Source organism: Oncorhynchus mykiss, chromosome 17 (genome assembly GCF_013265735.2).
Source record: "Oncorhynchus mykiss isolate Arlee chromosome 17, USDA_OmykA_1.1, whole genome shotgun sequence".
NCBI classification, from domain to species: domain Eukaryota; kingdom Metazoa; phylum Chordata; class Actinopteri; order Salmoniformes; family Salmonidae; genus Oncorhynchus; species Oncorhynchus mykiss.
In genome coordinates, this window is record NC_048581.1 from 11,831,153 (window position 1) to 11,856,152 (window position 25,000).

At 45.9% G+C, this 25,000-nt stretch overlaps 3 protein-coding genes and 1 long non-coding RNA gene across 5 annotated transcripts in view; 3 read left to right on the forward strand and 1 right to left on the reverse strand.

The window, feature by feature from the left end:
* LOC110493399 (DENN domain-containing protein 1B-like) overlaps positions 1 to 5,847 on the forward strand; it is a 27,671-nt gene extending 21,824 nt beyond the window's left edge. For both annotated transcript variants that reach the window (XM_036948961.1, XM_036948962.1), the window contains 7 exons: positions 2,146 to 2,186; positions 2,308 to 2,364; positions 2,492 to 2,527; positions 2,628 to 2,747; positions 3,882 to 3,979; positions 4,194 to 4,395; positions 4,538 to 5,847. In XM_036948961.1, coding sequence (XP_036804856.1) covers positions 2,146 to 2,186; positions 2,308 to 2,364; positions 2,492 to 2,527; positions 2,628 to 2,747; positions 3,882 to 3,979; positions 4,194 to 4,395; positions 4,538 to 5,728 — 1,745 coding nt within the window. In that variant the 3' untranslated portion in view covers positions 5,729 to 5,847. The remainder of the gene's footprint in view (positions 1 to 2,145; positions 2,187 to 2,307; positions 2,365 to 2,491; positions 2,528 to 2,627; positions 2,748 to 3,881; positions 3,980 to 4,193; positions 4,396 to 4,537) is intronic.
* Positions 5,848 to 5,868: 21 nt separating this feature from the next.
* Positions 5,869 to 11,107, reverse strand: LOC110493402. The gene is made up of 5 exons (XR_005036814.1): positions 10,888 to 11,107; positions 8,137 to 8,221; positions 7,417 to 8,043; positions 7,286 to 7,362; positions 5,869 to 7,254 (listed from the first exon to the last, which is right to left on the reverse strand). It is a non-coding gene; the product is annotated as an uncharacterized LOC110493402 (long non-coding RNA).
* A 913-nt stretch (positions 11,108 to 12,020) lies between these two features.
* Positions 12,021 to 19,591, forward strand: LOC118940278 (histone chaperone asf1b-B-like). The gene is made up of 4 exons (XM_036948964.1): positions 12,021 to 12,553; positions 16,809 to 16,924; positions 17,106 to 17,282; positions 18,188 to 19,591. Exons 1-4 carry the CDS (start codon positions 12,445 to 12,447, stop codon positions 18,392 to 18,394), a joined length of 609 nt encoding a protein of 202 aa, XP_036804859.1. The 5' UTR covers positions 12,021 to 12,444; the 3' UTR covers positions 18,395 to 19,591.
* A 1,338-nt stretch (positions 19,592 to 20,929) lies between these two features.
* LOC110493397 (cAMP-dependent protein kinase catalytic subunit alpha) overlaps positions 20,930 to 25,000 on the forward strand; it is a 27,998-nt gene continuing 23,927 nt past the window's right edge. Inside the window, exon 1 of the mRNA XM_036948965.1 lies at positions 20,930 to 21,692. Coding sequence (XP_036804860.1) covers positions 21,647 to 21,692 — 46 coding nt within the window. The 5' untranslated portion in view covers positions 20,930 to 21,646. The remainder of the gene's footprint in view (positions 21,693 to 25,000) is intronic.

Below are 25,000 nucleotides of genomic sequence, written 5' to 3' on the forward strand. Positions count from 1 at the left end.
ATTGAACTCTAGACCACCTTTACTTCACACACAGAGACACATACAAAGCTCTCCCTCGCCCTCCATTTGGCAAATCTGACCAGAGTTCTATCCTCCTGATTCCTTCCTAACAAGCGGAAAATAAATCAGGAAGCACCAGTGACTCTCTCAATACGGAAGTGTTCAGATGACGCGGATGCTAAGCTACAGGACTGTTTTGCTAGCACAGACTGGAATATGTTCCGGGATTCATCCAATGGCATGGAGGAGTACACCACCTCAGTCACCAGCTATATCAATTAGTGCATCGACGACGTCCCCACAGTGACAGTATGTAAATATCCCAACCAGAAGCCATGGATTACAGGCAACATCAACACCGAGCTAAAGGCTAGAGCTGCCGCTTTCAAGGAGCAGGACACTAATCTGGACACTTATAAGAAATGCTGCCCTCAGACAGGCAGAGCATCAATACAGGACTAAAAGTGAATCCTACTCTACCGGCTCTGACGGTCGTCTGATGTGGCAGGGCTTCAAAACCTTTACGGACTACAAAGGGAAACCCAGCCGCGAGCTGCCCAGTGACGCGAGCCTATCAGACGAGCTAAATGCCTTTTACGCTCTCGCTTTGAGGCAAACAACACTAGAGCATGCATGAGAGCACCAGCTGACGACTGTGTGATCACGCTCTACGTAGTCGATGTGAGCAAGACCTTTAAACAGGTCAACATTTACAAAGCAATGGGTCCAGACGGATTACCGGGACATGTACACAAAGCATGTGGGGACCAACTGGCAAGTGTCTTCACTGATATGTTCAACCTCTCCCTGTCTGAGTCTGTAATACCTACATGTTTCAAGCAGAACACCATAGTCCCTGTGCCCAAGAAAGTGAAGGTAACCTGCCTAAATGATTACCCCCCGTAGCACTCACGTCGGTTGCCATGACGTTTTTCTGAAAGGTCATGGGTCACATCAACACCATCATGCCAGAAACCCTAGACCCATTCCAATTCCAATATCGCCCCAACAGATCCACAGATGACACAATCTCAATCGCACTCCACACTGTCCTTTCCCACCTGGACAAAAGGAACACCTACGTGAGAACGCTGTTCATTGACTACAGCTCAGCGTTCAACACCATAGTACCCACAAAGCTCATCACTAAGCTAAGGACCCTGGGACTAAACACCTCCGTCTGCAACTGGATCCAGGACTTTCTGAAGGGCCGCCCCCAGATGTTAAGGGTAGGCAACGACAAATCTGCCATGCTGATCCTCAACACGGGGGACCCTCAAGTGTGCGTGCTTAGTCCCCTCCTGTACTCCCTGTTCACCCATGACTGCATGGCCAAACACAACTCCAACACCATCATTAAGTTTGCTGACGACACAACAGTTGTAGGTCTGATCACCGACAACAACGAGACAGCCTATAGGGAGGAGGTCAGAGACCTGGCAGTGTGACAAAGGAGCTGATCGTGGACTGTAGGAAAGGGAGGGCCGAAAAGGCCACCATTAACATCAACGGCGATGAAGTGGAGCGAGTCGAGAGTTTCGAGTTCCTTGGTGTCCACATCACCAATGAATTATCATAGTCCAAACACACCAAGACATTTGTGAAGAGGGGAAGACAACACCTTTTCCCCCCTCAGGAGACTGAAAAGATTTGGCATGGGTCCCCAGATCCTCAAAACGTTTTACAGCTGCACCATCGAGAGCATCCTGATCGGTTGCATCACCGCCTGGTATGGCAACTGCTCAGCATCTGATCGTAAGGCGCTACAGAGGGTAGTGCGTATGGCCCAGTACATCGCTGGGGCCAAGCTTCCTGACATCCAGGACTTATATACTAGGCGGTGTCAAAGGAAGGCTATGCAGTCACTTTACAAAGTACCTCGACTAACCTGCACCCCCGCACATTGACTCGGTACCGAAGGCCCAAGAAATTGTCAAAGACTCCAGTCACCCCAGTCATAGACTGTCCTCTCTGCTACTGCATGGCAAACGGTACCAGACCACCAAGTCTAGGACCAAAAGGCTCCTTAACAGCTTTCTACCCCCAAGCCATAAGACTGCTGAACAAGTAATAACTCTCTCTCTCTCTCTCTCTCTCTCTCTCTCTCTCTCTCTCTCTCTCTCTCTCTCTCTCTCTCTCTCTCAGGAAGCACCAAAGCCTATCATCAACTGGTGGGCAACCTGAAGGTAAGAATTTACAGTGTTCTGTAATTTACACAACACACATCTCTTAGACTTACTTGCTATTGGTTAAATAATGTCTGAGGTGTTCTGATTGGTCTGTCTGATTATTTTGCTCTGTTGGTAGAAAGGGGGAGGAGCTCTCATCCTTAACGTCAAGTCTAAGACTCACATGTACAAGTCGGTAAGTGTGTAGTGTGTGTGTGTGTGTGTGTGCGTGCGTGTGTGTGTGTGTGTGTGTGTTTGTGTGTGTGTGTGCTCTCTTAGTGAAATCTGGTTTCCTAGTAATTATTGTCTGTCTTTTCTTTCAGGCCAAACGTGGCTTGAGGAACTTTCTATCACCCAAGGTATGTGTTGTTGTTGTTTTGTAGTGTGTGTGTGTGTGTGTGTGTGTGTGTGTGTGTGTGTGTGTGTGTGTGTGTTCATCCTCTCTCTATATATGTGCAGGAGCACGTTGAGATTCTCTCCCTTAAGAGAGGCAACTCCGTGTCCGGAACACACACACACCGACGCAAACAATCAGATTGCCTTCAGAGCCGTTTACCAATCACACAACACTTTGGGAAGGTAAGACCCGCCTCTAACAATCAGATTGCCTTCAGAGCCGTTTACCAATCACACAACACTTTGGGAAGGTAAGACCCGCCTCTAACAATCAGATTGCCTTCAGAGCCGTTTACCAATCACACAACACTTTGGGAAGGTAAGACCCGCCTCTAACAATCAGATTGCCTTCAGAGCTGTTTACCAATCACACAACACTTTGGGAAGGTAAGACTCGCCTCTAACAATCAGATTGCCTTCAGAGCCGTTTACCAATCACACAACACTTTGGGAAGGTAAGACCTGCCTCTAACATCAATCAAATGTATTTATAAAGCCCTTCTTACATCAGCTGATGTCACAAAGTGCTGTACAGAAACCCAGCCTAAAACCTCAATGCAGATGTAGAAGCACGGTGGCTAGGAAAGACTCCCTAGAAAGGCAGGAACCTAGGAAGAAACCTAGGAAGAAACCTAGAGAGGAACCAGGCTCTGAGGGGTGGCCAGTCCTCTTTTGTGCCTGGTGGAGATTATAACAGAACATGGCCATTTAAGGCCAGATTGTTCTTCAAGATGTTCATAGATGACCAGCAGGGTCAAATAATAATCACAGTGGTTGTAGAGGGTGCAACAGGTCAGTACCTCAGGAGTAAATGTCAGTTGGCTATTTATATCCGAGCATTCAGAGGTCGAGACAACAGGTGCGGTAACAGGTTAGAGTTTCCATGCAGAACAGTTGAAACTGGAGCAGCAGCACAGCCAGGTGGACTGGGGACAGCCAGGAGACATCAGGCCAGGTAGTCCTGAGGCATGATACTAGGGCTCAGGTCCTCCGGGAGGGAAGGGAGAGAGGGAAAGAGAGAGAATTAGAGGGAGCATAATTAAATTCACACAGGACACCAGATAAGACAGGAGAATTACACCAGATTTAAAAGACTGACCCTAGTCCCCTTGCACATAGACTATTGCAGCATAGATACTGGAGACTGAGACAGGAGTGGGTTGGGGGACACTTTTGACCAATCACTGGAGGTAGAATGTAATCATCACCACATATCTAGGATTGGATCATTCAACCCACCAATCATAAACTTAACCTCTTCTATTGTGATGATTTTGCTATGTCTTGCTGTGTCATGCCTATGTCTTGTTCTGTCAGTCTCGTCCCCGTCGTCCAGTTAACAAACAAGGCTGTCTCCTTGACGACGAGAACACACAAGAGAACAGAGACACCTGGGAGGAAGACTGGCAGGACAGGTGAGAGAGAGAGAGAGAGAGAGAGAGAGAGAGAGAGAGAGAGAGAGAGAGCGAGAGAGAGGGGGTAGGAGAGTGAGAGAGAAGAGTATGAATGAGAGACAGGAAGAGAGAGGGTGTTGAGTGAGAGAGGGGTGAGGGAGTGAGAGAGAGAGAGAGAGGGTGAGTGAATGAGTGAGTGAGTCAGAGAGTGATGGAACCAAAATGTGTGTATCAGTGCTGTCTCAGGCCCCGTGGCAGACCCAGAGCTCCAGGAGGAGGAGGGGGGAGACTCAGGTATGTGTGACCCAGAGGAGATGGACCTCCTGGGGGAGATCTTTGACACGCTGAGTGCCCGGAGCTCCCATGACCGCGGCCTGCTCTACGGGACACGAAGTTTAGACCTGTTTGGACCTGATACTACTGACTACATCAGACAGGTGAGGACAGCACGTGACAGGACACACACACACACGGAAACATCACACTGACACACACAGACACACACACACACACACACACACACACACACACTCGGAAACATCCCAGACATCTCATCTGCTCACCCTTGTGTGTCAACAGAGGGGCCTGGCCACTCCCAGTCAGGAAAGTCTAGGCGTGTCCATCGGTGGGAGTGGCAGTCTGCACAGCTGGAACCAGGAGGACGGGCTACAATACATGGGGGAGGGGCCAGAACAGACCGATGATTCTGATGGGCTAGGAGAGGGACAGGCGTTGTCAGAGGAAGCATCAGAAACACCTCAAGGGAGAAGAGAGGACGGGAGGAGAGAGAAGGAGTGGAGAGAGGAGGGAAGGAGAGAGGAGGGAAGGAGAGAGGAGGGATGGAGAGAGAAGGAGTGGAGAGAGGAGGGAAGGAGAGAGGAGGGAAGGAGAGAGGAGGGAAGGGGAGAGAAGGAGTGGATAGAAGAGGGAAGGAGAGAGGAAGAGATGGAAAGGGGGTTGGTGGAGGCAGAGGAGCTTAAAGAGAGGAAAGAGGTTGGGATGGAGAGATGGAATGTTCTGAGGCAAGGAGGGCAGGATGATCAACAGATGGAGGAGAGGAAGAGGGATGAAGACATCACTATGGAGCCAGAGATTCAGTCTGAATGTGTGGGTGAGAAGGGGAAGGGGAAAGAAGTGGAGGGAGAGAAAGAGAGAGAGAAGATGCAGAATGACAGAGGTAAAGACCAACAAGAAGAGGAGAACCAGGGGCAGGTGCAGGAGAGAGGCCCCAAGACACCAGGAGAATTACCCAGGAACAGAGGCCCAAGGCCAGGTGCTGAGTCTAGGGCCGGGGCAGTGGAGGACAACCAGGGAGAAGGGGACAGACTCACCCCCAAAACCACTGCTTTTCCTGGGCCTGAGAACGGCACAGCTCCTAAACAACCCCTGGGTCAGCTAGAAAGAGAAGAAAAGGGGGAGGAAATAGAGGTGGGACCCACACCCCTTTCTCCCAGTGCTCTATCTGCTGTAGCACGGTTCCAGTCACTGGCCTCCGTGCAAACCCTCCATGGGAAGGCCCAGACCAGGGGCTCGCCTAAACCCAGTAAGCCCAGCAACACACCTCGGACCTGGGACACTATACAGAAGAGCTGCCCTCAGGAACCCAACAACACCCAGGTCTCACCGAATGACAGAGCTGGACCTGGCATAGCCACCCCTGTCCTGACTACGCCTATAAATAACCAATTAGAACCAGGGGGGAACACCACTGCGCAGGAAGACCCGCTCCCTGTCAAGGTGTCTGAGCTGAAGAAGAGATTTGAAGCTTGATGACTGGTGCAGGACTGTTTGAGTGGCGCAAAGCTCAGCCAATGATTTTGCAGTTTTCAAAGACTGTGGGACTTGATGAGTCAGAGAAGAAATGGGGATGGGAAGTGAAACTCAGGAACATGAAGTTCTCTGAATGTTGCAAGTAGAAATAGAATGAATAGAATTGACAATCCCATATTCTAACCGACAGACAGTAATTCCGGTTCTACACCATACACTTCTATCTGAACATTCTGTAACGTTCTTTTACAGGTCTATGATGTAATGCATAAAGGCCAGAAGTTTTTCCCAGGGTGTATTCACTTGGACGCAAACGGAACCGAACGAGATATATTGCAATATTTCCAATAGAAACTCTCAATTTTGTAGGAAAATATTTTCAGTTTGGATTAAACGGTTACCATTGCAAAACGTTTTGATACAACGCTAAACATTTAGCTACATTGTGCGACTATTGAATATCAGTTGTGGAAAAAGTACCAAATTGTCATACTTGAGTAAAAGTAAAGATACCTTAATAGAAAATGACTCAGGTAAAAGTGAAAACCACCCAGTAAAATACTACTTGAGTAAAAGTCTAAAAGTATTTATTTTTAAATAAAGTATTAAAAGTCAATGTAATGGAAAAAAATGTACTTAAGCATAAAAAGTAAAAGTACAAATAATTAAACATTCCTTGTGTTAAGCAAACCAGACGGCACCATTTTCTGTTTTAAAATATCTACATTTACAGATACCAGGGGAACAATCAGACATAATTTACAAACGAAGCATTTGTGTTTAGCGAGTCGGCAAGATCCGGTAGTAGGGATGAACAAGGACGTCCTCTTGATAAGCGCGTGAATTGGACCATTTTCCTGTCAGAATGTAACAAGTACGTTTGGGTGTCAGGGCAAAAAATGTACGGAGTAAAAAGTACATTATTTTCTTAAAGAATGTAGTGAAGTAAAAGTTGTCAAAAAATAGTAAAGTAATGTTTTGATACCAAAAAAAAAACTTAAGTAGTACTTGAAAGTATTGTTTACTTAAGAACTTCACACCACTGTTGAATACACCACTGATCATGTCACATGACATTCAGGAACCAGTTCTGTCCAATCCCTGACTGATGTCGCTGGTTGTATTGTCTGTAGATGACCAGCAGGTGGCGCTTGTGGAACATGAACACATCAACTCAATGCACTGAATACACACTTGAAGATTTTTTTACTAAATCAAATATTCTTCTCCAGGATGATATTAAACTGAATAAATGGAAGTTTAATACTTTTTGAGAGGCGTGTTATTGTTCTCACATGGATAATATCATCAGAAGTGCATTAGAAATCATTCATAGTGTCTTTACCATTCTTCTCTTCATTTTCAAGATATAAAAAACACCCACACTAATGTTTTTATACACGGGATACACTTAAATCATAGTTTGTACACATGTAACAGTATAACTGCCACAATAAAGAGACATTTTGCATATAGAGGAACTTTTAAAAATTCCCTTTTCTCTGTATGGTCAACAACTAGTCCACCTACAGGTAAACATGTCAGCAACTAGTCCACCTACAGGTAAACAACTAGTCCACCTACAGGTAAACAACTAGTCCACCTACAGGTAAACATGTCAACAACTAGTCCACCTACAGGTAAACATGTCAGCAACTAGTCCACCTACAGGTAAACAACTAGTCCACCTACAGGTAAACAACTAGTCCACCTACAGGTAAACATGTCAACAACTAGTCCACCTAAAGGTAAACATGTCAACAACTAGTCCACCTACAGGTAAACAACACACCCCTGACAGGGCATTCAGCATTCACCGGTTGACACACTGATGTCAACATCAGCACAGTTGGAGAAACTGGAGAGGACATCGCACATCCACCAGGCATGTTCAGGCATATTTAACAAGACACTTCATCTACAAATAACTTTACACAACACAATACATAATTACTAATAACCCATTCTGGCTTCATGTACAGGGTAGAGGAGAGTGAGGCAATGGTAGTGAGAGAGAGAGGGAGGAAAAGAGAGTTTGTGTGTGTGTGTAGAGTCCAGGCTAGAGTGCAGGTATCAGATGAGTCTCTCCTCCTTGGGCAGGGGCAGGCCTGGTCTCTCAGCCCCCCGTGGTCCTGTCTGTTTGCTCTCCTCCGCACTGGGCCGATACATTCCCTCCATCCTTCTCTTCTTCCTGATCACACAGCCCATCAGGACCAGGGCCAGGCACAGCAGTAAGGTCAGGCCTGGGACTAACACAGACCACAACCCCCACGGTGGCCTTGGTAACGACAACACCATTTTCATGACGACGGGCCCTGAGTCAGAGAGAGAGGAGGGGGATGAGAGAGAGAAGCAGGTACACAGGCAGACAGATACACAGACCATAGGTAGACAGATGTCTCACTCACCTGAGGGTTAGAGGTGACACTGCTGGTCTCTGCTCTCACATCTGGACCAATGGGGACACAGCAGCCAGACTGACGGTGCCTGTCTCTAGAGAGAGAGTGTTGGAGAGCATCCATGAGCCAGGCCAGATCAGTGAATTCAGCCCCTTTGAGGCAGTTTATCTGTCTGTCCAAGTCTACGGAACACATCAGCATAGAAACTATGGCTGTGTTCGAGAGCATCCAAACCGCAATGTGTCATGGGTAAATTCTGACCGATCTACAAATAATATTGAGTAGTTATTTGTGATCCAAGGTGATTTGTAGATCGGTCAGTCTCGACAGTCGGCTGCAATGTCAAACAGGTCCAGAGACAGTCTGAAGCAACGTCTCTAAACCTGGTCCAGAGACTAGAGGTCGACTGATTAATCGGAATGGTCGATTAATTGGGACCGATTTCAAGGTTTCATAACAATCGGTAATCGGCATTTTTAGACGCCTATTATGGCCGATTACATTACATTCCACGAGGAGCCTGCATGGCAGGCTGACCACCTGTTACGCGAGGGCAGCAAGGAGCCACGGTAAGTTGCTAGCTCGCATTAAACTATCTTAACATAAAATCACTAGTTAACTACACATGGTTGATGATATTATTAGTTTATCTAGCTTGTCCTTCGTTGCATATAATCAATGCGGTGCCTGTTAATTTATCAATCGAATCACAGCCTACTTCGCCAAACGGGTGATGATTAACAAGAGCATTTGCGGAAAAAAAAGCTCTGTCGTTGCACCAATGTACCGAACCATGAACATCAACGCCTTTCTTAAAATCAATACACAAGTACATTTTTTAAAACCTGCATATTTAGTTAATATTGCCTGCTAACATGAATTTATTTTAATTAGGGAAATTGTGTCACTTCTCTTGCGTTCTGTGCAAGCAGAGTCAGGGTATATACAACAGTTTGGGCCGCCTGGCTCGTTGTGAACTGTGTGAAGACCATTTCTTCCTAACAAAGACCGTAATTAATTTGCCAGAATTGTACATAATTAAGACATAACATTGAAGGTTGTACAATGTAACAGCAATATTTACACTTAGGGATGCCGCTGTTGGATAAAATACGGAACGGTTCCTTATTTCACTGAAAGAATAAACGTTTTGTTTTCGAAATTATAGTTTCCGGATTTGACCATATTAATGACCTAAAGCTCGCATTTCTGCGTGTTTATTATATTATAATTAAGTGTATGATTTGATAGAGCAGTCTGACTGAGCGGTGGTAGGCAGCAGCAGGCTCGTAAGCGTTCATTCAAACAGCACTTTCCTGCATTTGCAAGCAGCCCTTCGCTGTGCTTCAAGCATTGCGCTGTTTATGACTTCAAGCCTATCAACTCCCAAGATTAGGCTGGCAAAACTAAAGTGCCTATAAGAACATCCAATAGTCAAAAGGTATATGAAATACAAATGGCATAGAGGGAAATAGTCCTATAATAACTACAACCTAAAACTTCTTAACTGGGAATATTGAAGACTCATGTTAAAAGGGACCACCAGCTTTCATATGTTCTCATGTTCTGAGCAAGGAACTGAAACGTTAGCTTTCTTACATGGCACATATTGCACTTTTACTTTCTTCTCCAACACTTTTTTTTTGCATTATTTAAACCAAATTGAACATGTTTCATTATTTATTTGAGACTAAATTGATTTTATTTATGTATTATATTAAGTTAAAATAAGTGTTAATTCAGTATTGTTGTAATTGTCTTCATTATATATATATATATATATATATTATATAAAGAAACATCGGTATTGGCTTTTTGTGTCTCTAAACCGGGTCCAGAGACAGTCTGAAACAGAGTCTCTCATCCGGCTCCCAAATGGAACCATATTCCTTTTACACTTGACTACTATTGACCAGGGCCCATAGTCCACGAGATAAGGGTCAGTGTGTACATAATAGGGTGTGGACCCAGGTCAACAGTAGTAGACTACAAATAATAATACGGGTGCCATTTGGGACACAGCCCCCGTCAGAGATGAAACAGCACAAACCCAGGGTTGGAGAGTCTGAACATTCCTGGCGGTGAGATCGTTAATGATATACTCTGGGTAAACAATAGTACACGGATCAACACTACACTGAAACCACGAGTTGCACAACATACAGGAAACGCAACGTATTGACTTTACTGCCCAAACAACCATTCCTAAACAACCACCGTGTGACTAGAATCCGAATACGGAATAATGAAAGACATTTGAATATTGAAGCGCTCATATTATCAAGTTGAAGCAACTAATAAACGCTAGGACTAGACCCATTTAAAAACGACCGATTATTGATGCTTTATTTTAAAATCTGCTCAAATTGCAAATAACCATTCCAATGTGCCTGTCAAAGTAACTATTATAACTAAACAAATATTTGAATTCAGAGCGAAACCCAGCCACATACACACGTCATTTCAAAGCGCCGATAGAAGGAATGTCTGCCCAGCTGTTGGAATGCGACCGAGCCCGCTACACCTGTTTTCAGGTGCATCAATTCTAACGCGTTGCTGTTACAAAGAAATAAAACCAACCCAAAGCGGTCTAAAACACGGCTTTCAGCATTCGAAGCCTATCAAGCTTCACTGCTAAAACTAGCCTCGGCCTACTTTAACTACTTGTCAATAACACGACTCTATCAAGTATGCACTACTATACGGACCTATCAAACAACACAGGCGATTGTTTAATTTAGGTGTTTTCCATGGACTTACCTGTTGATTACAATGAGCTATTTTCCGAAGTCAATGGGCGGTATGAAATAGTAGTCCTCTTGCTGTAGACTAACGATGTCTTAGGGCTACTTGGGAGATTTCTCGACGATCTTTAAAACTCCATTCACACGGTGCCAGCCCGGTAACTTCTCTACCACGCTCACCATAGCGTACCTGTCCATATGCAGATGAGGACAGTTGTCACATGTACCGCAAGAGCCAATCAGTACCTAGGACTACTACCAAATGATCGCCTGTCTCTGTCTCTGTCTCACTCGCTCATACACACACACACCGTTGTGGAGAAAAAAAAACAGGCCTTCTGTAGTCTACATCTTTAGCAAATAGTGTAAAACAGTGTCAAGGGGCTCTGGTCAAACGTAGTGCATTGTCTAAGTAATAGGGCGTTGACTAAAGGTAGACACCGTCTGTGAGTTCTATGCCGTTGCATAACTCATTGTAGCCTAATACAGAGCTATGGACTGGAGAGGAGTTTTAACATTTAGGATTCGGAATATACTCTGTTAGAAACTGACCAGTCAATTCTGTACACAGTGACTGTCTGCCTATTCAGCTGTATGTATTGTTATGAAACAGGCAGGGAGTGGCGGCTCGGACAGTCCATTTTCTAGGCCCAAGCCCAGCGCGCCATCGATTGTGCAACAAAAGTCTGCTCAAGTGGCAGAGTCGATATCAGCGTTTATAAACCAGGGTTGCTACAATATACAGACAGACAGGGGGAGAGCGGCTCGGCCGGGACAGAGCAAATGGAACGGTATCAGACACCTGGAAACCATGTATTTGATACCGTTCCACTTATTCCTCTCCAGCCATTACCGCCAGCCCGTTCTCCCCGATTAAGGTGCCACCAACCCCCTGTGACACACACACACACAAAATGTTCTTTATTTAAGTCACAATCCTGAGTTTGTGTTTCAGCAGAGTGCAACATCATCAGCTAATATACATTAATCACATGTAAAGTTTATCTCTCCTCTAGTCATTGTTTAGTTATTTTGTTAATTGTGCAGCGTTTATGCTGCTAGTACTGGAGGCCTACTTTCTGCAAAATCTTAATCTGAACAATTCCCTCCCGTCACTAGATGGCAGCGTAAAGTTTATTGTTCAACCATCCTCAGTTCTACAGCCGGAAGAGAGAAGAAGAAACGCTGCTGGATTTCGTGACGTTACGAGGACCATTTCCGAACACACTGGCGGGAGTGTGAATGTTATCCTCTAGCTACAAAATAACCGAGAACTTCAAACAAAACACCTGCCAAAGCAAGCTTTTGTTTCATTTATTTTGAAAACGAATCTAGCGCCAAGCAGGTGTTATATTACAAGCAATTGAAATTGACTAAGTTTGCAGGAGAGAAGACGGTAACAACCATCAGAAGACGCCACACACGTCTCTTTCTTTAGTCAAATTGTTTAACGTTGCCTAGTTTACTATTTTCCGTCCTGCCTTTATCTGCAACGTCAAGGGACATAAACGAGCTAAATTCGACTAATTTTCAAATTATTAATCTGCTACGCTTTCAAGACTACTGAAAATAAATGGCTAAAGTTCAAGTGTTGAATGTCGCTGTGCTGGACAACCCAAGTCCTTTTGGGAATCCGTTTCAGTTCGAGATTACATTCGAGTGCATGGAGGATTTACCCGAGGGTGAGTGGTGACGTTATTCAGTTGCTAACTTCTTTTATTTGGTCAAATCTAGCAAACGTATGTAGATTACTAACTATAGTATTATTGTGTAATTATAATGTAGCTAACCGTTGCCTCTTAGGTGCAACAACAGTTTGCTTACATGTATCTTTCAAGTAACTTTACACGTATATGTTTATAGCTAACTACTTAGATCAATTCAAATATGTTGGTATTGTTTGAGAAAATTAGCTATTTGTGTTGACACTGCATCAGAATTTGGCGCCCGCGCGTATTGTTCATGTTTCCGGTCCTTCTCTGACGTCTGGGTGGCCTCGATCCGATTGGTGCGTTAACGGATTACATTGTCAGACCGTGGAACTATTTACGAATAAATTGCGGGAAAAACATATCTCTTGTCCTAAATTAGTTTTATAACCGATAAATAACTATTTCCACTAATGAGAATAAACCTATCCTTCCCGCATTAAAGTGGAGGTGGTGGGACCACACTTAATGAGTGGTTGTTTCTGAAATAGCAGCCTATTCTCTTTATATAGTGAGCTTTATGGGACCTGGTCAGAAATAGTGCACTAGTGAATAAATGGGTTTTAAAGTAAAGGAAGTAAACTTCCTAAATTAAAATCGAATTGTATTTGTCACATTTGCCCGGCTCGGGACGTTGTGTGACCCGGGCTCGGAACGTTGTGTGACCCGGGCTCGGAACGTTGTGTGACCCCGGCTCGGAACGTTGTGTGACCCGGGCTCGGAACGTTGTGTGACCCCGGCTCGGAACGTTGTGTGACCCGGGCTCGGAACGTTGTGTGACCCGGGCTCGGAACGTTGTGTGACCCGGGCTCGGAACGTTGTGTGACCCGGGCTCGGAACGTTGTGTGACCCGGGCTCTGAACGTTGTGTGACCCCGGCTCGGAACGTTGTGTGACCCGGGCTCGGAACGTTGTGTGACCCGGGCTCGGAACGTTGTGTGACCCGGGCTCGGAACGTTGTGTGACCCGGGCTCGGAACGTTGTGTGACCCGGGCTCGGAACGTTGTGTGACCCGGGCTCGGAACGTTGTGTGACCCGGGCTCGGAACGTTGTGTGACCCGGGCTCGGAACGTTGTGTGACCCGGGCTCGGAACGTTGTGTGACCCGGGCTCGGAACGTTGTGTGACCCGGGCTCGGAACGTTGTGTGACCCGGGCTCGGAACGTTGTGTGACCCGGGCTCGGAACGTTGTGTGACCCGGGCTCGGAACGTTGTGTGACCCGGGCTCGGAACGTTGTGTGACCCGGGCTCGGAACGTTGTGTGACCCGGGCTCACCCGGGCTCGGAACGTTGTGTGACCCGGGCTCGGAACGTTGTGTGACCCGGGCTCGGAACGTTGTGTGACCCGGGCTCGGAACGTTGTGTGACCCGGGCTCGGAACGTTGTGTGACCCGGGCTCACCCGGGCTCGGAACGTTGTGTGACCCGGGCTCACCCGGGCTCGGAACGTTGTGTGACCCGGGCTCGGAACGTTGTGTGACCCGGGCTCGGAACGTTGTGTGACCCGGGCTCGGAACGTTGTGTGACCCGGGCTCGGAACGTTGTGTGACCCGGGCTCGGAACGTTGTGTGACCCGGGCTCGGAACGTTGTGTGACCCGGGCTCGGAACGTTGTGTGACCCGGGCTCGGAACGTTGTGTGACCCGGGCTCGGAACGTTGTGTGACCCGGGCTCGGAACGTTGTGTGACCCGGGCTCGGAACGTTGTGTGACCCGGGCTCGGAACGTTGTGTGACCCGGGCTCGGAACGTTGTGTGACCCGGGCTCGGAACGTTGTGTGACCCGGGCTCGGAACGTTGCGTGACCCGGGCTCGGAACGTTGTGTGACCCGGGCTCGGAACGTTGTGTGACCCCGGCTCGGAACGTTGGGTTCTTTTCTTCCCAGCAACACCTGTAGGTCTCCCTTCCAGGTAATCTGGATGTTTAGACTGTTGGGGCTTTTAAAGCCTTCAGACTCCTCATTTTTGGCTTATATATATATATATATATATATTATGCATTTTTGTATAATGAAAAGCATTTAACCATTTAATTAAATTTATTATTAGACTTACTTATGGGCCATTTCCCAGCAATGCAGTTAAAAAGTAAGAACAATTTCCAAAAAAGGAAACAGTAGCACAATTAAATATAACATAACAAGACTATCTATACACTATGAGTATCGGTACCGAGTCAATGTACAGGGTTACAAGGTCATTTAGGTCATATGTACATGTAGATAGGGGTAAAAGTGACAAAGCAATTAGAATAGATAATAAACAGAGTGTGTGTGTGTGTATTGGAGTGTCAGTGTAGCGTGTGTATTGGAGTGTCAGTGTAGCGTGTGTATTGGAGTGTCAGTGTAGCGTGTGTATTGGAGTGTCAGTGTAGCGTGTGTATTGGAGTGTCAGTGTAGCGTGTGTATTGGAGTGTCAGTGTAGCGTGTGTGTTGGAGTGTCAGTGTAGCGTGTGTATTGGAGTGTCAGTGTAGCGTGTGTATTGGAGTGTCAGTGTAGCGTGTGTATTGGAGTGTCAGTGTAGCGTGTGTGTTGGAGTGTCAGTGTAGCGTGTGTGTTGTAGTGTCAGTGTAGCGTGTGTGTTGGAGTGTCAGTGTAGCGTGTGTGTATTGTAGTGTCAGTGTAGCGTGTGTATTGGAGTCTCAGTGTAGTGTGTGTGTTGGAGTGTCAGTGTAGCGTGTGTGTTGGTAGAGTCCATTGAGTGTGCATAGAGCCGGTGTAAGAGTCTGTTTCCATTATAAGGGGGGGGGGGGGGGGGGGGGGGGGGGGGGGGGGGGGGGGGGATGTAAATATTTAGGGTAGCCATCTGATTAATTGTTCAGCAATCTTATTGCTCAGGGGTAGAAGCTGTTAAGGTGCCTTTTGGATCTAGACTTGGCGCTCCGATACCACTTGCCGTGCGGTAGCAGAGAGAACTGGGTGGCTGGAGTCTTTGACAATTTTTAGGGCCTTTGACACCGCCTGGTATAGTAGGGGCGGCAGGGTAGCCTAGTGGTTAGAGCGTTGGGCGAAAGGTTGCAAGTTCAAATTCCCGAACTGACAAGGTACAAATCTGTCGTTCTCCCCTGACTTGCCTAGTTAAATAAAGGTTAAATAAATAGAGGTCCTGGATGGCAGTGAATTCGGCCCCAGTGATGTACTGCGCCACACGCACCACCCTCTGGAGCGCCTTGCGGCCGGATGCCAAGCAGCTGCCGTACCAAGCGGAGACGCAGCCAGTCAAGATGCTCTCAATGGTGCAGCTGTAGAACATTTAGAGGATCTGAGGACCCATGCCAAATCTCTTCAGCGTCCTGAGGGGGAAGTGGCTTTGTCGTGCCCTCTTCACAACTGTGTTGGTGTGTTTGGACCATGATAGGTCCTTAGTGATGTGGACACAGAGGAACTTGAAGCGTTTCCTGTAGTCCACAATCATCTCCTTTGTCTTGCTGACGTTGAGGGAGAGGTTGTTGTCCTGGCACCACACTGCCAGGTCTTTAACCTCCTCCCTATAGGTCGTCTCGTCGTTGGTGTCAGGCCTACCACCGTCGTGTCGCTGGGAAACTTAATGATGGTGTTGGGAGTCGTGTAAGGTCATGGGTGAACAGGGAGTACAGGAGGGGACTGAGCACGCACCCCTGAGGGGCCCCCGTGTTGAGGATCAGCGTGGCAAATGTGTTGTTACCTACCCTCACCACCTGGGGGCGGCCCGTCAGGAAGTCCAGTTGCAGAGGGAGATGTTTAGTCCCAGGGTCCTTAGCTTAGTGATGAGCTTTGAGGGCACTATGTTGTTGAACACTGAGCTGTAGTCAATGAATAGCATTCTCACATAGGTGTTCCTTTTGTCCAGGTGGGAAAGGGGAATGTAGAGTGTGATAGAGATTGCATCATCTGTGGCTCTGTTGGGGCGGTATGTGAATTGGAGTCGGTCCAGGGTGTCTGGCATGATGGTGTTGATATGAGCCATGACCAGTTTTTTTTTTAAAAGCACTTCATGGCTACAGCTGTGGGTGCTACGGGGCGGTAGTCATTTATGCAGGTTACCTTAGTGTTCTAGGGAACAGGGACTATGGTGGCGGTAGTCATTTATGCAGGTTACCTTAGTGTTCTAGGGAACAGGGACTATGGTGGCGGTAGTCATTTATGCAGGTTACCTTAGTGTTCTAGGGAACAGGGACTATGGTGGTCTGCTTGAAACATGTATTACAGACTGGGTCAGGGAAGTTAATCTGTGTGTGTGTGTGTGTGTGTTTAGACCTGGAGTGGAAGATCATCTATGTGGGCTCAGCAGAGAGTGAGGAGTATGATCAGACTCTGGACTCAGTTCTGGTCGGACCGGTACCAGCAGGCAGACACATGTTCGTGTTCCAGGTGAGAGACACACTGAGTGACTGACACACGCACGCACCCCTCCCTCTATCTCTTCCTCCTCCTCCCACTTCTCCTTCCTCTCATCATCAGATCATCTCTTTATGTTCCTACCTTCTTCCCACCACCCTCTTCTTCTCCTCCCTTTCTCCTTCTCATCACCCCATCTCTCTTTCTCCTCCAGGCGGATGCCCCCAACACCGGGCTGATTCCTGAGAGTGATGCTGTGGGGGTAACCGTGGCGCTCATCACCTGCACCTACAACGGACAGGAGTTCATCCGTATCGGTTACTATGTCAACAATGAATACACCGACCCAGAGCTCAGAGAGAACCCACCGGTCAAACCAGACTACACACAGGTAATACACACACCAGACTACACACAGGTAATACACACACCAGACTACACACAGGTAATACACACACCAGACTACACACAGGTAATACACACACCAGACTACACACAGGTAACTCACACTGATACACACACACACCAGACTACACACAGGTAACTCACACTGATACACACAGGTAACTCACACTGATACACACACACACCAGACTACATACAGGTAACTCACACTGATACACACACACACCAGACTACACACAGGGAACTCACACTGATACACACAGGTAACTAACACTGATACACACAGGTAACTAACACTGATACACACAGGTAACTAACACTGATACACACAGGTAACTCACACTGATACACACACACCAGACTACACACAGGTAACTCACACTGATACACACACACACCAGACTACATACAGGTAACTCACACTGATACACACACACCAGACTACACACAGGTAACTCACACTGATACACACACACCAGACTACATACAGGTAACTCACACTGATACACACACACCAGACTGCACACAGGTAACTCACACTGATACACACACACACACCAGACTGCACATAGGTAATACACACTAATATACACACCAGACTACACACAGGTAATACGCACTAATACACACACACATACACACACACACCAGACTGCACATAGGTAATACACACACACACACACCAGACTATACACAGGTAATACACACGATGATACACACACCAAAAAAATCACAAAACATAAAAATCATTGTGATGCAAAACAGGAATTGATTGTTGTAAAGGAATCGACTTCTTGTGAAGGATTCTCACCACAGTTTGAAATCTGAAGTAGACTCTTTGGACTCCCAGCCTTAATTCTGAACCATAACCCTCCCCTCCTCCTCCTCCAGCTGCAGAGGAACATCCTGGCCTCTAACCCCCGTGTGACCCGGTTCCATATCAACTGGGACGGCTGTTCAGACAAGATGGAGGACAGTGAGAATGTAGACCCCTCCCCCAACAGCAGCAGTAGCAGCAGCATGGTGCCCTCCTCCTGTTTAGCTGGCAAGGCGTTACCTGTAGGACTGCTGTCTGGTAACTCGATGGACTGTCTGTAGAACACAGCCACCCCTCCAGCATTGCCTTGCCACGTTCTACTCCAGCAGTCGCCAGCAGTCTTTGGCAGGAAGGTTGAGTCACTTAATGTAAACCAGCTGTAGGGTGTACGGTCTCCCTCCTTCACACAGCAACACCTCCCTCTGTCTCCACTGGCACTGGCACCCTATTCCCTCCATAGTGCACTACTTTTTTAAACAGGACCCTCTGCTCCAATGTAGTGTACTATCACAGAACAGGGTGCCATGTCAGACTCCTGATCCAAACAGTCCTGTTGTGTGTCTTCTTGTTTTAAAACCTAACTTCACACCTGGACTGGTTTCCATAGCAACACAGCTAAAGCTCAGGCCCTGCTTCAATACTGTAGAAATGCGTCCCTGTTTCCTTGAGGTGAGCAGGGAACCTGGAAGTGATTTGTATCAGTGGCAACAAGGTGACCACACTATTACTTCCACCTGTACAACCAATCCCTGATCTGGGATTAATTCCACCTGTCCAACCAATCCCCGATCTGGGATTACTTCCACCTGTCCAACCAATCCCTGATCTGGGATTAATTCCACCTGTCCAACCAATCCCCGATCTGGGATTACTTCCACCTGTCCAACCAATCACCGATCTGGGATTACTTCCACCTGTCCAACCAATCCCCGGTCTGCGATTACTTCCACCTGTCCAACCAATCCCCGGTCTGCGATTACTTCCACCTGTCCAACCAATCCCCGGTCTGCGATTACTTCTTCCTGTCCAACCAATCCCCGATCTGGGATTACTTCCACCTGTCCAACCAATCCCCGATCTGGGATTACTTCCAGGAAGGTAGGCCTCTAGAGGGAGACTGAGTTGTCTCTAGGAAAAAGCCTCACCCTACAGGGTGACTCCAGGACTGTTCATGCCAGGCCTCAATTCCATTTCAATTCAGGAAGTACTCTGTAACTGCACTTCAAATCAAGGCTTTTCAATGAAGAATGTAGAATTGGATGTAGAATTTAAAAGGACTTGATCCCGAACCTGGTCTGTGTCCAAAAATGTCAGTCTGTTCCCTACATAGTGCACTACTTTTGACTAGAGTTGTCCGGGGCCCATAGGGCTGTTGTCAAAAGTAGGGCACTATGTAGGGGATAGGGCACCATTTGGGAGGGAACATGTGTTGTTGTAGTTGGGGGAGGGGTTTGTTTATGTCAGTCATGTGACTGTTGTTACTTTACTGTATATACCTTTGATTCATCAGCACTTAAGAGATGTCATGTTTTTTTTGTATTTTGTTTTGCATTGTAATATTTGTAACAATGAAAGTAATAATAAACATTTGTTGTTGTTTTTAAAAGGTGTGTGAGAGATAGTGAGTGCTGTGTTATGTTTTCAACTGGAGAGGTTACATCACTGAGAAGGTGAGTGTGGCGAGAAGCAGAGGGGAGATGAGAAGGGGGGTGAGGGGTGGAGAAGGGAGGCTTGCTAGAAGCTGTGAGCCTGACTGCTTCTCTCTCACTGTTTCATTCATAAAATGCAGCAGGAGGAACAGCTTCTCCACCATGTTCACTATGAGACCTGTGCAGACTTGCCTCGTGTTGCTAAGCAACTGCATCAGAGGGGGGTGGGGGCTCTGCTCATTCTTATCCCTCTTGAATGAACCAATCAGATCATCATCCCTCTACACCCCCTCCATACCTCCATCCCAATGTGTTCAGTGATCCTGTCTCTCTTCTCCCTCTGCACTGATCTTAGAACAAATGGTGGATAAAATCACTGTGGTAGATATTAAGATTAGTATGTTGTGTTCTTCTCATACCTGTCCAGTACCTTCACCATAGTGCTGTGGAAGGCGAGAGGAGACGTCTGTATGCTGGTCCATCTGTTTGCAACCGCTAAAATTGACCCCGTTTTAAGTTCAACTGTGTCCTTGACAGGGATGTGCTTGCATATATTTCCTATATTCCCAAATATATGTAGGACCACCGATATCCTCTAAAATAATCTATTGGTCCTCACTATAAGACATGATTTATTAGCGTGTGGAGTCAACGTTGATACTGTTACTACAATGTAACAGAAACAGTGGAACAACCCTAGAGATTAAATAGAATGATCACTATCGGAAGAAACTTTCAAATATCTGTATCGTTACTAATCAAATAAACTGTTACATTTTATTGTAAATATATCCCGAGCCAGGGCACGTTTCCTCGTGCGTCGTTCGTTACACAAACAAACTGAATTTGGAAGTCCTGCCGTAGCGCGTTACATTCATTCTGAGCAACATTCCTAAAAATAGCCCTTGCTGCTTGACGTCACTCGGCCAATCACGGATTAGTTGGGAGGGCGGGGGCAACGCGAGGCCATTCCGTCAGACGGCCAATGGTATTTCGCCGAACAGGGCCCGTTCCGTTAGCTCCGCCCACAAGCCTATAGCACTGATTCAATCAGAATACCGCGAAAGGAGCGAATGTGGGCGTGTACATCTTCCAGTAGGAAAATAATCAGTGACGTCACTCAACTGGTTTTTGCAAGTCAAAAGGGCGGAATCTTGGTTTTGTTGACGGACGGTAATGATCCAATCTGAGCACTTTACTAGTTTGACATACTGACAGGTGGCCAATCAGTGTCCTTCACTCCGTTATCAGTCGGGCTGGACTCAGCCAATGGGCTCTATGGATGGGCCTAGATCGTCTGTAGGCTGTAGTCGGTCACTCGGCTTGCTTCACACCGAAAGCTACAGTAGGCTATGTTGATTCTGGTGATTTCCCGACCTCATCGGGTTCGGTAAAACGACATCCTCGGAGCCGGGTTCGGGAAAGGAAAGGGGACTAGGTATCCGGCTCGGAGAGTGGCCACCTTGCACGGTGCGAAAACGGGGTATTTGCGCTGGGGAGAGGCGTGGGGCCTCGATCGGCGGGGGCTGCACGGAGGGACAGGCGAACCGACCGAGTCGGGCTGGATGCGCTGGACTCGGCCCGGAGCGCTGCGGTTCCAGCAAAGCACCATACCACAGCCCAAGACAGAAAGACGGAGACACGGACGTCGCTGTCTTCATTCCGGACTATAACACCATTTATTATTGTTATAACGGTTCTATACTGTAGAGGATATCAGGTGAGCTCACTGACAGTCTAGACTGCAGCTGTCAAGCTATTTCAGTCCGGACCGACTGGTTTTGGGAGAACGAACGGACCGACTGCTGGACTCAGCTGTGACCGGGTCCTGGAGAGTCCAGGGCGGGTTGTGGAGCTCGGATCGCCCGCTGACGGCCTGCCATCATGGGCAACGTGCCCACGGCCAAGAAGGGGAGCGAGATGGAGAGTGGTGGGTGTCATTACGGTGTCGCTCAGAATGATCAGTCTACTTGTCTGTTCACTTCTCTTTAACGGTCTCTCTGGGGGGACACAATGCACCCCTGAAGTGTTTAGGGTATAGGCTACTCAGGATATCCAGTATTCTATGCATGCCTAAAATTGTGTAATACAAAAAAATCGATCAATCATCACATTTATTTTATAAAGTCCTTTTAATAAGCACAAAGTGCTTTCCAGATACCCAGACTGAAATACCCAAAGAGCAGGAAATACTGAGAGAAATATAGGCATACACGGGCCTACTCATCTATTGGCCTACACGGGCATATTCATCTAATACTTTGTAGCTTACTTCCATATAGCCACATTTGAGCATTCTAGAACATTACAGTTTTAGAACATTACAGTTCTAGAACATTACAGTTTTAGAACATTACAGATCTAGAACATTACACTTTTAGAACATTACAGTTCTAAAACATTACAGTTCTAGAACATTACACTTTTAGAACATTACAGTTCTAGAACATTACACTTTTAGAACATTACAGTTCTAGAACATCACACTTTTAGAACATTACAGTTCTAGAACATTACAGTTTTAGAACATTACAGTTTTAGAACATTACAGTTCTAGAACATTACCATTTTAGAACATTACAGTTTTAGAACATTACACTTTTAGAACATTACAGTTCTAGAACATTACAGTTTTAGAACATTACAGATCTAGAACATTACACTTTTAGAACATTACAGTTCTAAAACATTACAGTTCTAAAACATTACAGTTCTAGAACATTACACTTTTAGAACATTACAGTTCTAGAACATTACACTTTTAGAACATTACAGTTCTAGAACATCACACTTTTAGAACATTACAGTTCTAGAACATTACAGTTTTAGAACATTACAGTTTTAGAACATTACAGTTCTAGAACATTACCATTTTAGAACATTACAGTTTTAGAACATTACAGTTCTAGAACATTACAGTTTTAGAACATTACAGTTTTAGAACATTACAGTTCTAGAACATTACAGTTCTAGAACATTACAGTTTTAGAACATTACAGTTCTAGAACATTACAGTTTTAGAACATTACAGTTCTAGAACATTACAGTTTTAGAACATTACAGTTCTAGAACATTACACTTTTAGAACATTACAGTTTTAGAACATTACAGTTCTAGAACATTACAGTTCTAGAACATTACAGTTTTAAAACATTACAGTTCTAGAACATTACAGTTTTAAAACATTACAGTTCTAGAACATTACAGTTCTAGAACCTAGATTATCTTGTGAGTAGAGGTATTATTTATGAGTCTGATTGTGGACTATAGCACCGCTAGGTTTATATCTGGTTGATGGATGAAGAAAGTGCCAGGTAGAAACTGAGATTTTAGGCCATAATGTTTATAACGTTTCAATCCCAGATTGGCCCTTTTATATGCCTGATTCCCCCACTGCCTTGAAGATACTACATTTCTAGAAGTCGCCTGATGTATTTGTTCAGCGAACAGTGTTGGAGTTGGATGTTGTCCAGTGTTCCAGACAGGTACAGTATGTTATCACCCAGCAGCACCAGCAGGACAGGGTGGCTTTTTGCAGGCCAGGTGTAAGAATGGCCACATTGCTGTTAGATACCGTTACCAGGCAGCATGTTGGAGGCCCGGGCGCAGGCTGGTGGTGGTGGTGGAGGAGTAGTTAGTAGAGGTGCTGACTAACAGACAGTAGACTGTATGCAGGAAGACAGAGCACTACACCCTTTCTCAAGCTCCCAGTCATTTCCTGTCTCCCTAAAGGACACACTGGGATGCTGAAACATTGGTGCTTTACCCAATCAATGACTAGCAGTGAGACTCTTGTTTTTATAGCCTACAGGGGTAGTTAGGTTTATTATAACAGTTTATAATAGTTAGGTTATAACAGGTTATAATAGTTAGGTTATAACAGTGTAATAGTTAGGTTATAACAGTTTATAATAGCTAGGTTTATAATAACAGTTTATAATAGTTAGGTTATAACAGGATAATAGTTAGGTTATAACAGTTTATAATAGTTAGGTTATAACAGTTTATAATAGTTAGGTTATAATAGGTTATAATAGTTAGGTTATAATAGTTAGGTTATAATAGGATATAATAGTTAGGTTATAACAGTTTATAATAGTTAGGTTATAACAGTTTATAATAGTTAATATAATAGATACTATATAGTGGAGGATACTGTATAGTGGAGGATACTGTGTAGTGGAGGATGCTGCAGAGTGGAGGATACTGTATAGTGGAGGATACTGTATAGTGGAGGATACTGTATAGTGGAGGATACTGTGTGGTGGAGGATACTGCGTAGTGGAGGATACTGCGTAGTGGAGGATACTGTATAATGGAGGATACTGCGTAGTGGAGGATACTGTATAGTGGAGGATACTGTGTGGTGGAGGATACTGTATAGTGGAGGATACTGTATAGTGGAGGATACTGTGTAGTGGAGGATACTGTGTAGTGGAGGATGCTGTATAGTGGAGGATACTGTATAGTGGAGGATACTGTATAGTGGAGGATACTGTATAGGGGAGGATACTGTATAGTGGAGGATACTGTGTGGTGGAGGATACTGTATAGGGGAGGATACTGTATAGTGGAGGATACTGTATAGGGGAGGATACTGTATAGTGGAGGATACTGTGTGGTGGAGGATACTGTATAGGGGAGGATACTATATAGTGGAGGATACTGTATAGTGGAGGATACTGTGTGGTGGAGGATACTGTATAGGGGAGGATACTGTATAGTGGAGGATACTGTGTGGTGGAGGATACTGTATAGTGGAGGATACTGTGTAGTGGAGGATACTGTATAGTGGAGGATACTGTATAGGGGAGGATACTGTATAGTGGAGGATACTGTGTGGTGGAGGATACTGTATAGTGGAGGATACTGTGTAGTGGAGGATACTGTATAGTGGAGGATACTGTGTGGTGGAGGATACTGTATAGTGGAGGATACTGTGTGGTGGAGGATACTGTATAGTGGAGGATACTGTGTAGTGGAGGATACTGTATAGTGGAGGATACTTTGTGTGTCTAGGAACCGTGACCATTTGCTGTCATGCTCATTTCTCCAAACCAGTTTTTCTGTGTTTTTGTAGACCCGCATAGCAGAGGATGGGTACACATGTCAGACGATGGTACACATGTCAGAGGAAGGTACACATGTCAGAGGATGGGTACACATGTCAGAGGATGGTACACATGTCAGAGGATGGGTACACATGTCAGAGGATGGGTACACATGTCAGAGGATGGT